Below are 13,595 nucleotides of genomic sequence, written 5' to 3'. Positions count from 1 at the left end.
TCTGTATCATAGGATCATTTAACACTCAAACTATGTGAATATACTTTAAATCTTGTCTATATGAAAATCTTTTAAGTATATTGCTTACGCAAATACGTATCCATTGTGAAAACTGTATTTAATATGAGAATACACAAAAAATCTGGTTAACGCTTAAAAAAAAAAGACACTAAGAATCCACAGCTGCCCACGTACAAGTTATTGTCATGCTGTCCAGAAGAATGATTCACAGTTAATTACAGATGAAACACAGGCAAAATAGGATAAACTTATGAGATGTCAAAGGAATACTTCCTTTATCACTTTGAGTGTATAAGGAACAGGTCCTAGTTTCTTCAGTGAAATGTATACAGACCAATTTTTACCTGATGTCAAATGCCAGTCAAAAGCCTATTTCTAATGTCATGTACAGACCCTCCAATCGTTCTAGGACCAGATGGAATTTTTTGGAAAACAAGAGCTGGGCTTACCCTGATGTCCAGGGAGAACAAGTTTTGCAGTATTCCTGGAGAGCATATTTTGATCTAATACGTGTTACACATAAGAGTCCTTAAAATAATTTATCTTCGCCTTAATTTTAGCTTTGTGCGTTAATGAGAATATTTGCGCTACACCCTTTTTCAAAATGAACCTACCTTAAAATTTCCCCTACCTCCACAATATTCATTCTTGCATATTTTAACTGCCTTTCTAGGAAAAATACTAATAACAAACATGTAGGAATTGATCACATTTTCTGTGAGAACCACTTCAAGATGCCCTATCAGTCCTACTCTAATCACTTTAATTTATTTTTTGGCCCTTCACCAATATAATGAATGAAAGCAAGTCAGTAAAAGTCATAATTTAGCTGAATAAGGACATCTTGAAAGTAATTACAAAATATGCAATCAATCAGGATTAAGGAAAGAAATCTTAAATTCATTAGACAGAAACTTTTAAACAATTTGCTTGTAAATGAAGAGTTTTACATTCCCAAAAGCTTCATCTAAATCATATACTTTTTAAAAATAGCTGCAATTATTTTCCAGTATAGCTATTTAAAAAAACCAAAAAGTAAAGACTGGAAGGATTTTTAAAGTTTAAATTTCCCTATGAAGGAGAAAAGCATAATGGCTGGCATTTTCTGCCTCCTTGAAGATTTACTATTGTTTTCTCTGAATTTCAATCTTTCTGCCAACTTTTAAACTACTGATTCTTCCCAAACTAGTGCTATTGGCTTTCAAACAATCTTTTATTACAGGGATTACACCATGTGCCAGTTTCTAAGGGAGGGTCTGTCTGGCACTACTGACTCCAGCAAGGTTCTCCACAGGTCAGAAGCAATTAGCTTGATTAAAAGACAAGACAATAGGATCATATTTTCTTTCAGTAAGGGTAACTCCATTCCAATACTTCCCTTTCTTTCCATCACCCAATCCAGATGTCATTTGTAGTTTATTCACACCCAGGGAAAGTCCACCAAGGGAGACATACTGGTGTGCTAGTTCAAAAACTGCCACTTGTCTCCTAAGCACAGCTACAGAAGGAATTCAACAGGGTTTGCATAGAGTCAACCTGATGCCTTTAAATCAGTAGGTGCTAAGGAACACATGGCAGGGAAGGTACTACCTAAGTAATACTTGATGGGTCTCACAGTCCTTTTGTACCTAAATCAGTTAAAGCTAATGAAGGGGTTTCATGGAAATAAGTTCCAGAACACAGTAAAACAGTTTATAAAAGCGTCTGCGAACAAGCGGCAGGACTAATGAAGATGCAAAATAAACGTTAGCATTATCTAACTATTCTTTCTTCTGTCATTGAACTGGGTCCCCATACAATGATGTAAACTAAGACAACGTAATTAATCATAATCATAAATTAAGATGTCCAGAGAACAGGAAGACAACAGTTTGTGCAGGTAAAATGACAGAGATAGATGGTCTACATCCTGATGAAGTACTGTAGCAGAAACATCAACACGAGAGGAAAGATCAGAGGGAGGAAACAGGGCCTTTGCTACAACCACACAGAGAACGAACAAGTTACTCACCTGAACATAAAGTTCCCTGAGTTCAAATTGAAATTTCTTGGGATCTGTGGTTATTGTCACTGGACCAATTTCTAGGATGAAAAAAATTGGAAAGTATGAGGAAAACACAAAGTTATCAAAAGACAACTTCAATTGAAGAGCTAACTGTTTCAGATTCATAAAAATCTGGTAGTAAAAAACAAATTAAAAGCACTTAATAGAAAGGAATAATTGAGAATTATGTACCCAGCACTGAAATTTATGATTCTAAATCTAGTAACTCTAATATCATTCCAGTATTACCAATTTCTAGGTGTCTTAAACATTTATAGGCACATAAGGCATTCTGTGTTGTTTCTCACATTTAGTTTTGACCAATCATTTAATTGCTCTCAGTAATCAGAAGGGAACAAAAATCCCCCAAACAAGTGTGGCTGCACCAAAAGATAATGTATTTTCCCAGAAATGGTTGTATAGGTAAATGTGAAGGAGAGGCCTCTCTGAACAGAATACACATACAAGCTTCACTGACTGATATTTAAAAAAAAAAAAAAAAAAAAAAAAAAAAAAAAAAAAAAAAGAGCCACATCTCTTGCCTGAAAAAATATGTACCCTCTAGCTGGAAAAGCCTGGTGTGAGCCCAACACCCAACCTCAGCGTATCTAGCAGCATTTGCCAGAAAGAACTGAAGCAGAATCAACTTCATCTGTGGTGTTTGCCATGTCTTTGTGTATTAAGAAACAGCAGGACATCAAACTGAAGTCTACCAGGCTGTGGACTGGTGTGTGTGAGTAACAGCAGCACATATTTGAGCGTTTCCCAATCACACTAGCTGTACCACAAGCCTCCCTCTGCCCCTTCAACAATTGCCTTCCTAATTGGTATCAAATGTGACTCTAACCAGCTGTTTTCCTATGGCTGTGATTTCCTGACAGTTTACCTTAATCTGTCTTGGCACTTGTGCACTTCATTCTTTCCCTGTCTTGGGCAGGCATTCCTGCCCTGTCCTTGTGCCAGTAATGGCATTCATCTAGCTCAGCAGACTGGTTCAGGGTGCTAAGCCAAAAATAAATAAATAAATAGACAGACACAAAAAGAAAAAAGTTAATAGATTTCTGCTAGTTCAGTGCCCCAAACCACCCAAAGAGATCACCTGAATACCAGCATATAAAATGGGGTACAATTATGCAGTCAGGGTGAAAGAAAAGCATGAAACTGCAGTGGTGCCAACCTAATGCAGCTGTAGCTTACATGGAAGTGCTGCCTCAACAGACCATATAGCGCTTTCCAAGCTCTGTAAAAGTTAGTATGTACTTATCTTCCATATAATCTAGACATTTTTCTTTTTTAAACAGTCCAAAGTTTTATTTCACTGGTGTTTCAACAACAGCCACGACTAAAGTCTACTATAATCACACACGCATTTGTTTGGGGGGCTCTATTTATGAGTTCCTTTTGCTAAGCGTAGGTTTTAATTTGTTTGAAAGTCACCCAAGAGATAACACAAAACCTCTCCTAGAACATTAAACTGTCTTAAGGGGAGTTTTTTTGTATGGCTTTGATTTGTGCCATTTATTTGTGAATGTTATTTACTAAAACGCTACACTGTCATCAAAAGAGCCATTATAAGGACTCGCTGTTCCTCTACATACTTCATCCTGCCATGTTCCCGCTCTTACCACTCCACCTGGTACCAGCCTCCTTTGGGTATTCTTTCAAGCAAATGCCTATAATAAAGCTACCTCCAAACTGTTTTGCTTCAAATCTATCCCCTGCCAATCATTGTTCTAAAGCATATAATAGAATGGGTTTTATACATATAGTAAAACCACTAGCTCCATTATTCCCCCACAGTTGAGGGATTACATTTTTCAATTCTAGAGCAGTAAAACCTTTGGAAAGACTTTCTTTCCCTGTAAAATAAAGATCTGAAAAGCAACATTACTTCAGCTAAGCTAAAACAGCACATCCAGTTTAGATGGGATGAGAATTTTGCCTTGTTTCTCCGCAGGCAGCAAGGGCTCGCTCCAGCAGCGCACGCAGATGCCAAGCCCAAGGCCTTGCCAGCATGCCGCAGGATCACGCCAAGGCTCTGGCCGCCCTCTGGTGTGAGCTCAGTAAAGAGCAGATCTTTGAAATGGCACCTAGATTAGAGGTTAGAAAGGGAGCATGGCCTAGTCAGCATCAAGTAGAGTTATCTACCGTCAGGACAGAACAGAGAACTTCACAGGAGCCATGCAGAGGGCGGATCTCCCCAGTCAATTCTGCAACCAAGGCCAGAGTTCAGCTGCTTCCCCTGAAGTCAAGCAAGTCCCCAGAAAGGAGTGAATAGGATCATTCACATCTTCAGTAATAATGATCTCCTCTAAGGGACAAACAGTGGCAACACGAATGACAGACACTCCCAATATAAGACAGCAGCCATGTCTCTCTACATCACCTCTTATCTGAGGGACATCAGGAATATTTCTTTCCAATTGTAAGCAATGATGCTAGTACTTCATGTAAACCTACAGCTACAGTCAGTTTGCCAATAGTAAACTAATCGATTACTGATACAGAAGGCATCTGGAGTGGCAATAACCACCCAACTCTGGGCTGGCATTGCTTCCCCCATCCACATGATCTGATCTTCTCTCAGTTGTACGAAGGTTATTCAGTACTCTTCACATGTAGCTTACAAGCCCACCATTCTAGGTCTACACAGTGATGTGACTGATTCTCTAGCATCTGACTGATTCTGAGCATCTGAATGCTCACCAACTCGTACCAAAAACCCAGCATCTACTGTCTTTCACGTGCTGTCGTGCCACCAGCTATGTGACCTGCTTACAAAAAAAGCTGAAACAGCCTTCGCCAAGTTCATTTTCTTTTGTCCTCATTCTGCTACCTCAAAGTGCAACCCAAGCAACACCATTTCATCAGTGCAGGTAAACACGGGCCTTCAAAACAGTCAGAATGGATAAAAGTGAGAAGACATTACCAGAAGTACATTAAGTTTACTTGCCAGCTTGAAACTATTTCCAAAAAAAGACTTTGGGAAAGAACAGCAAGTTCTCTCACAAAGCACCACAGAAAGTTCTTAAAGAAGGTTAGATTACTGATATGGTAAGAACCTCAAAAACTGTAAAGTCTAAATCAAGTTGCAGTCATCGATTTGGACATGGCTCTGTAGAACGAATGCACAGAGGCAGGTGTGAAACACCAGTGCCTGTGCAATGCTACACTACAGCACTGTTAAAGAATTATATAGATCATGATGGAGAATTGTTCTTAGCATTTTGAAGATGATAACTGTGAAGCATGAGTTGAGGCAGAGTTTCTGAAGGAACTTAAAGGGTTTAACAGTTTTACAGTAGCACGCTGTAAAAGTCCACCTTGTATAAGAGCTTTCATCTAAACAGCTGAAAAGCTTTGTGGCATTAAACTAAGGGAAGACATCAAAAAAGAGCATACAGTCAAGTTAAAAGAAAATAGTAAACACTTTAAAAAGAAAGAGACCAATGTTTCAGTACTCAAAATAGGTTTTGGTGTCTGAGATAAGCAGTGAAGGCACAACTTTGCTCTTCTGTGCATCTTTAATGGTACACATATAGCCAGTCAACTCAGGTCTAATTGCACGTTTATCCACATCCAAAATTGCCCGAAGTCTCAATAACTGCATGCAGAAGCCAAGCACACAAGTCAGGCATTCCTCAAATCAAGCATAGTTACAAATGTCTCATTCTAAATACAAAATATTTACTCAGAAACTAGATCCTGCAAACAAGCCAAGTAAAGCAGAAGAAAAAAAAATTTTTTTTTAAACTTCATTAGTTCTTTAGGCAAAGATCAACACATGAAATATTCTAACAGAATATGTCCTTTCTGATGCTGAACTATGAATCCATTTTTAGGCACTGATATTGAAATATTTGGGACTAGTTTGTTACAGAGGTCTCTGAGGGCGGTAAAACACTGGAATAGGTTCCCCCGAATGGTGGTAGATGCCCCATCCCTGGAATCATTCAAGGTCTGGCTGGATGGGACTCTGAGCGACCAGGTCTAGTTGAAGATGTCCCTGCTTATTGCAGGGGGGGTTGGGCTAGATACCCATTAAAGGTCCCTTCCAACCCAAACCATTCTGTGATTCTACTCCAAAGCTGTCCCTGGTCCTCTAGAAGTGACTGTGCAAGAGGTGAAAAACCCAATACAGACACAGCAAGACAGCGTGTATTTCTTAGGCGGCAACTAAACTCTGATCTCTAAAGTGCAATGTAAATGTCAGTTCTTTCAAACTGACTTGGTGATCCAAGACACACATAAAACTGATAACATTGGAAAAGAAACATTTTAAAGGAATCGTTGCACATTACTGAACAAAGCCTTGACTTCCTAAACTGAATCAGAAAACTTGATGTACCCACTATGGTGTTAGAGCTTGTACCCAAGCAATTAAAGAAATATGACAACATAAAATTGAGTACCAGCCCATTTGACAGAGATTAAGAGGCTTGGTTTTTACCAAAGTTGCTCCAGGAAGGAAGGATCATCTCCTTTGTAAATAAGGAGAGAAGTCCCTAGCAACCTGAGAAACTGGCCATTCTGAAAGGCGCTGACGTTTTTCCATTACTTTCTTGCACATCTCATATGGCTGCATGTTTATATACAAGCCGAACAGCAAGCACATTGGGAAAACCACAAATTACCCAATGACACACAATCACACATAATTGCTGCTGAGAGCTATTGCAAATTTGGCATTCCCTTAATCCTGACCACATAAGACATCTGCACCAAATATCTGTTTTGGACAGCTGATTGTGTTAGGAGATCTGGCAAAGGAATATGGAAGCCATTTCCCTAGCTCTCATCAACTCAGAACACTAAATTTGTTTGTTCTGGAAGAAAAAAAAAAAAAAAAAGAAAAAAAAAGAAAAGAAAAAAGCTCTAATTGATACTTGGTAGCTGAAGGAATTTCGGCAGAGATGCTAAGTCCTGTGGAGTGCTCTCACCCACAGAATTCCTTCTTCTAATTCAGAGTAAGGACATTTCCCTGATGCAAAACTATACCCAGGATTAAAAAACAAAACAAACCAAACCATACCCCCCCAAATAAACACCACACCTTTGGCTACTTCTGAAGAACAAATAAACTTCAGAACTAGTACACTACAAATGGGGGGGGGGGGAACAAAACACAAACCACACAACAGCAACAAAACCCTGATATTTTAATAACAAATTGTGGTGGGTTGACCCTGGATGGACACCAGGTGCCCCACCAAAGCTGCTCTATCACTCCCCCTCCACGACTGGACAGGGGAGAGAAAATATAATGAAAGGCTCATGGGTCAAGATAAGGACAGGGAGAGATCACTCACCAACTACCACCACAGGCAAAACAGACTCAACTTGAGGAAATTAGCTTAATTTATTACCAATCCAATCAGAGTGAGGTAATGAGAAAATACAAACTAAATTTTAGAACACCTTTCTCCCACCCCTCTCTTCTTCCCAGGCTTAACTTCACTCCCAATTTCTCTACCTCCTTCTCCCCAGCAGCACAGGGGGACAGGGAACAGGGGCTGCAGTCAGTTCATCACACGTTGCTTCTGCCGCTCCTTCCTCCTCAGGGGGAGGACTCCTCACACTCTTCCCCTGCTCCAGCATGGGTCCACAAAAAAATCATTTTCAGAGTCGCATAAGATCACTACATCTTCATTAGAAAGTTGCATTTACAAAGAAATCACTGTTTTCACCATTCACTGTACATTAAGCATCATGATTCGAGTGAAATAGTATGAATAAGAATTTACAGGTCACACTATGCAAATGAGTTATTCGTATCTTCAGGCTGTTAAATAAATGTCTTATTTTCACACAATTTTGGGAGGTTCTGATTTACTGGCATCACTGAAAATACATGTATGGCAAAGGGCCAAGACTGGGGGGGAAGAAGGAAAGATTTTTGATGATGCAAATGGGAATTAGGTAACCCAGTGGAGGCACCCTAGCATACATTTTTAACATATGTCAGGACTTACCTTTTGAGATATATATGTCTGATGGCGGGGAAAAATCAAAAATCACATGCTGGGCATGGTTACATACTTTCATCTCATGATTAGTGCCAGCTTAAGCAGTTCTCATCTTGTCTTTCCATCTGAGTGCTGCTTCCCAGCTATGGCATTTTTGACAGTTTTTGAGATCAGAAGACTAATATGGGTTTCATATATACATACACACCCCTGCCCGCACATATTTTATTTAGATATATAAAAAAATAAAATGTTTGTATCAGATCTGTCTTCCAGTCATTTCCTGTACACACTCTCAAGTACTTCTACCACCAGAAGCGAAGAGATGATAAAGGACTGAGAATGATCAGCTGGGACAGCTAAAATGCCTACACCAGGATTGCTGCCAAAAGAAATTGGTGCACAATTATTCTGTAACAGCTGTTTACTAACAGTGCTGAGCATTGAGCTTTATCTGATTTAATGCTCTCTTCTCAAGCTTCCTTCTCTGTGTCCAATTCATTGTAAAAATCTGCTTATAATTCTTCTGAAGACCTTTAGGAGTAGCTACCTGCCAAGGATTAGGAAAATAAGAATAATGATAGTTACTCTAAACCAGCCTCCAGCCAGTTGTCTGTCCTAAGGGCACATAAGCGGAAACCTTTGATTTCCTAACAGCAAATTGGGTCGTATACATCAGGACTTCACACCACTACAGATCACTCATGAGCTGCCATCAGAAATGTTTCACAGTGCTCTCTTGTCCTCTCCAATACCAGATTATGACATCACAGGTGCAACTAAATAAGAGAAAAATACTTCTAATTGCCATCTCAAATTATAGTGAGCATTTTTATTCCTCAAACAGCTGACAGACAGAATCAGAAGAATTATTGTTTTAACCATTACTGCAATTAAAATGCTGCTCCACTTCTAACCGATTACAATTTTCTGTAGTAGACTACTAAACCCAAGCAGTAGATTCTGAAAATGAGCTAGATGAGTATTACTAACCACCACCTAGGAAAAAAAGCCCCAAACTTATAGCCTTCTGCTTCATGCTCTGAAGCGAAGGACATCCCCAACTCACATTACAGATGATGGGAGCTGTGTGGATAAACGCCTGGCTGAATTTTTCCAGAAGCACAAGCAGCATTGGCAATGCCTACAATCACGAGTCCCCCAAGGCTAACGCACAGCCCACTGGAAAGACCCTCCCCAATGGACTCAGGGAGCAGTGGAGTAAGCCAAGATGCTTAGCACTAGAACATGTAATAAGCTATTTAAAGTTTCTTCCTAAATGATATTCCCTCATGACTGAGTTGCTTCTAGCTTTCAGACTCTAACCTGGGTATAATTAAATTTTTAAAGAGGCCAAGATCTGCAGTGAGCAACTTTTACCAGATTCTTAACCAGACAGAAAAAAGCCAAACGCACGCAGCAAGCTCACATGTTTCCTTAATGCAGTCACTTTTATTTTTTTTAAATAGTTTTTTCAGCCGCATGACTTATGACTATTAACTTTAATATGCAAACTTCAGCTTAAGAAGACAACTGACTGGAAGGAGTCAGACTGCACACGGAGTTTGTCTTTAGTTGGCTATTCAAATAGTCGATGCAAACTGCAAAGCACTGCTAAGGTGCCTAACATAGCATTAGTGGAGCATTATGAAGCTCCATCCTCATGGATGGCAATGGTCATCACCCTTGTACATCAAATTCTTCACCCATCATTTCAGGGCAGTAGCCAAAGCCTTGATGAAACTGAGAAGCCAGAAACTTAACAGAATTTTTACTAAAAACGTGCCTCAGTAAGTAGCATATTTCTATTGTTATTTCCCATTGTTATAACATTTATGGGCCTGTGTCTCTTTTTTTAAAAGGAAAATAACAATGGCAAAGAAAGGGCATTATATATGTTTACATTTCTTAGAAAAGTAAAGAAAAGCTAGCTTGGAGACCTAGAGTGGATAAAATCTAATATTATCATCTTTTGTCTACTGCAACCAGCACTAAGTTTAGCTTATGGGCCTCAAATACAGTTGGTCTAAAACTTATTAACCACAAGTATAACAAATAATAAAAATCAGGTGCTGATTTGCCTAGTACAGTAACAACGAGCACACTCTTCCTTCCAAGAACTACAGTCATAAGCCACAGCATGCGCAGAGTAACCTCTTCTACCCAGAGACCTTTAAAATAAGTCTAGGTTTGCTACAAATTCTCTCTTAAATGGATGATGCACAAGACAGCCTTAGAGCCTCTCAAGCCCCTAGCACAGGTGGCACATCACACTCACTGGGGAACCACTGATAGAAAATCTACTCCCTTGGGCTGGAAATAAGAAAAACCAAGCCCAAATTAAATAGGTCTACAGGCTGATTTCTGTTCTGAGAAAATAATTTATTTGAACAGCCCCTCTGCTTCCACTAGTAGGTCAGAAGTTTTTGCCTCTTATTTGTGCACCAGCAATAGACACAGAGACCAGAAAACTTGACTCCATGTGGTTAAAATGTAAAAGTAATGCCAGTGGCTATTAAATGTCCCAGATGTAAAAAGATTGACATGACATAAGGTTTTTTTTCCTTTCTGGGGACACACGGACATACAGAATCCTGGCATCTGCAGGAGACCCACCTTCCTCCTCCCTTCCCTTGGTTCTTTGAACAGCCCTGGAGGTCTATTCTCATCAGGAGGCCAGCAGCCATCATTTCTGAAATGGCTTTGGCTGCCTCTAGCAAGCTCTCAATGGATGCTTGCCCAAATCACAAAAAACACAGCCACAGCTGGCAACTTGGCTGACAGTCCCTAAGAGAGGCCAAAGGACTGAAAGAGCCATGGAGATTATGCAAGTCTCTTACAACTAGGTGGTCCCCCACATTCAAGCCTTGAGCCATCCCAGTGAACTAAGTACATACAGAACTGCTGCCCATGCTCTTATGCATCTCTTCTGTGCATAGAGGGTTTCAGTTTTATGCTTGTCCATCCAGTTCTGCCAAGAGCACAGAAGTTCATATTGTTTCTTTTCTTTTCTAACAAGACAAAGCACCAGCAGACACACAAAAAAACCCAAAAAGCATTTGTTGACACTATACAGCACGCAAGCTTTGACTGACTAACTTGCTTTCCTCAGTCTACAGTAAAGACTAAACAGCTGATAAGAACTACAATGACAGCTTCCTTACTGTACAGCATGGGGGCAGCAATCAGTTCCCGAAGCTGGCCCACGCTCTTAGTTCACACTGAACATCTGAAAAGGTCATCAGATTACTTTCTGTTTTTGTTTATTTCCCCTTGTTAACAACAATCTGAACTGAGCAAAATCCAGTTCATAATGCTCTTTAAATTCTTTCTCCAGACTGAACTCCAGTTCAGTCCAGGTCTATTTCTGTCTCATCTCTTGGTCTGTGTATTTTGGCAATACTCCTTTCAACACTTGCAACAGCACTGCATAAAGAACTTACGCTGAAGAATAGGGCAGGAATGAATATAACTACAAATTTTACAGTGCTGTTTTGTGATTAATAACCTTGACATGTTGAAGTCAAATCAAATACAATTTAAAACTCAGTTTTTAAATTCAAAATTTATATTTGGTATTGCATTACAAAATGAACATATTTACTACAACATCTAGCAACAATTCATTTTGAGCTGCTGCCCACACCACTGGCTGCGCTGCTGCCAGCTGGGAATAGCTGAGCTCCACCGTCGGGAGCCTCTTGGCACTGCAGGTTACTGCAAGCTCGTCCATAAGGCTCCTTCTCTTTCTTCACTGAACTGTGGTTCCCACCGTGTCCTCAAATGTATCTCACCATAAGAGGGGTCCATAGGCCGGCTGGCAAAAAACAAAACAGAACAACCAAACAATCACAGCTTCTTTTATTTTTCCAGAATAGATGAATCCAATTACAAAGTCTAATTAAAAGCCTCTGCTGCTCGGAAGATTATATTTGCAGATTACTTCCTTCAAAGAAACTTGGAAGATCCTTGGAGAGAGCTACCTTACTTAAGCCAAGTCAGCTTTTTGATCATGAGACTTGATCAAAACTGAAAAAGCAACTGGCGCTTTTCCTGCTGAAACCGCAGCCACATTGCTTTCATGAAGGATATGAAATTACTAATGCGTTCAGCACCCACATCTACATAAAAACAGACCACATAAGCAAATAAAGTTACCAACAGCAACTTGAGCATCCTGAGACCAGGACAACTCAGTCCATGATGATAATAAATATGCTATATTCACACTATGTAGCATATAGCGATATCCCAAGTCAGGAACAGTACTCAAGGTGTGTAATTACTACCCAGTTATTAATAAACTAGGAGTCAATGTTTTCTTGAAGGAGCCATTCTCCTAATAAGCTTTATGGAGACTACAGCACTAATCAGTTGGTGCTTAAAACTGTCAATAGACCACAGAAACAAGGACTTTCTGGAATAAGTTATCATATTAGTCCTATGCTGTTCTTTAACACGCTCATGTTCTTGTAATGCTCTCACGTGGTAAAAGATAATTAAAAAAACCACACATAGATGGAATATGGTGTATCATATTTAAATGGGTCTGTTGGGGTTTCTTTGACAAGAGGGAGTTACATGACCTGGGACAAAACAGAACAGTGCAACTGTTCGATACAGAGCTCATACGCAGTGTGATACGTTTTAGGGTTTTTGCCTCCTTAGACAGATAAGAGAAACTCAAAAAAAGTAAAGACTGACCTAAAATTCCTTCAGATGCCAGACACAATCCTTAAAGTTATTTAAATAAATTTTGCTCTGAAAATTATCAGCAAACCACATAATTAGTCAATTAGCCCTAAACAAAGAGAAACAATAATAATGAGACTCTAGCCATAGACCTACCTACACTTGGATAATTAAAACACCACTAAATAAATTTTCCTCACTTTTCATACCAAGCCACCTGTATCTCAAAAGAACACAAAGAAGAAAAAATTCTTTTAGAAAATTCTAGAATATAAACAAGCTTCCACGAGGTAACATCTTGTGTGTGTGCATGTATACGCACATACTTATACGCGCATGAACATCATCATTTCAATACTATAAAATGCTTTATGATATATCAAGTTGCCATCCTTTGAGAATGGAGATTTCCAAGCATAACAAAAATAAAGTAATCTGAGACCAGCTGCTAGGACAGAAGTTGTCACATTAAGTACAAAACTCCTAGTATTCTGCATATGAGCTTACTCTGTACCAAAAATTTTCTTTTTTCCTTTTTAGTATTAAAAATGCATCTACTTTCTTTTTAAGTCAATAACAGAGGTCTTTATTGATTTCAATTAGAACAGGCCCCAGCTCCCCTCTAAGTATTACACTATAAAATTAATTGCTGAAGGATTACCAGTGTAAAACCATTAGAAACCCAAACCATTTGCTTTTAGCCATTATAACTGCAAATTCAAATCCCCATGCATCATTCTAGATAAATGTCCACTTTGCAAAACTAATCCATATGAAGCTGACAGAACATGGAATTTTACGGCAGATAACACTGTATATACTGATTATTCACTCTGACAATATCCAGTTGTGAATATTACCCCCAGGGCTCT

General features: G+C 39.3%; 1 protein-coding gene across 1 annotated transcript in view; it reads right to left on the bottom strand.

The window, feature by feature from the left end:
* HMCN1 (hemicentin 1) overlaps positions 1-13,595 on the bottom strand; it is a gene marked incomplete at its 5' end in the record, with an annotated part of 207,571 nt that overhangs the window by 171,727 nt on the left and 22,249 nt on the right. Inside the window, one exon of the mRNA XM_082311735.1 lies at positions 2,033-2,103. Within this exon, the coding sequence (XP_082167861.1) occupies positions 2,033-2,103 (71 nt within the window). The remainder of the gene's footprint in view (positions 1-2,032; positions 2,104-13,595) is intronic.

The sequence above is a fragment of the Platalea leucorodia genome, assembly GCF_965183815.1.
Source record: "Platalea leucorodia genome assembly, chromosome: 5".
NCBI classification, from domain to species: domain Eukaryota; kingdom Metazoa; phylum Chordata; class Aves; order Pelecaniformes; family Threskiornithidae; genus Platalea; species Platalea leucorodia.
The sequence above is the reverse complement of the archived record's forward strand: the minus strand, read 5'-3'. Positions and strand labels throughout refer to the sequence as shown.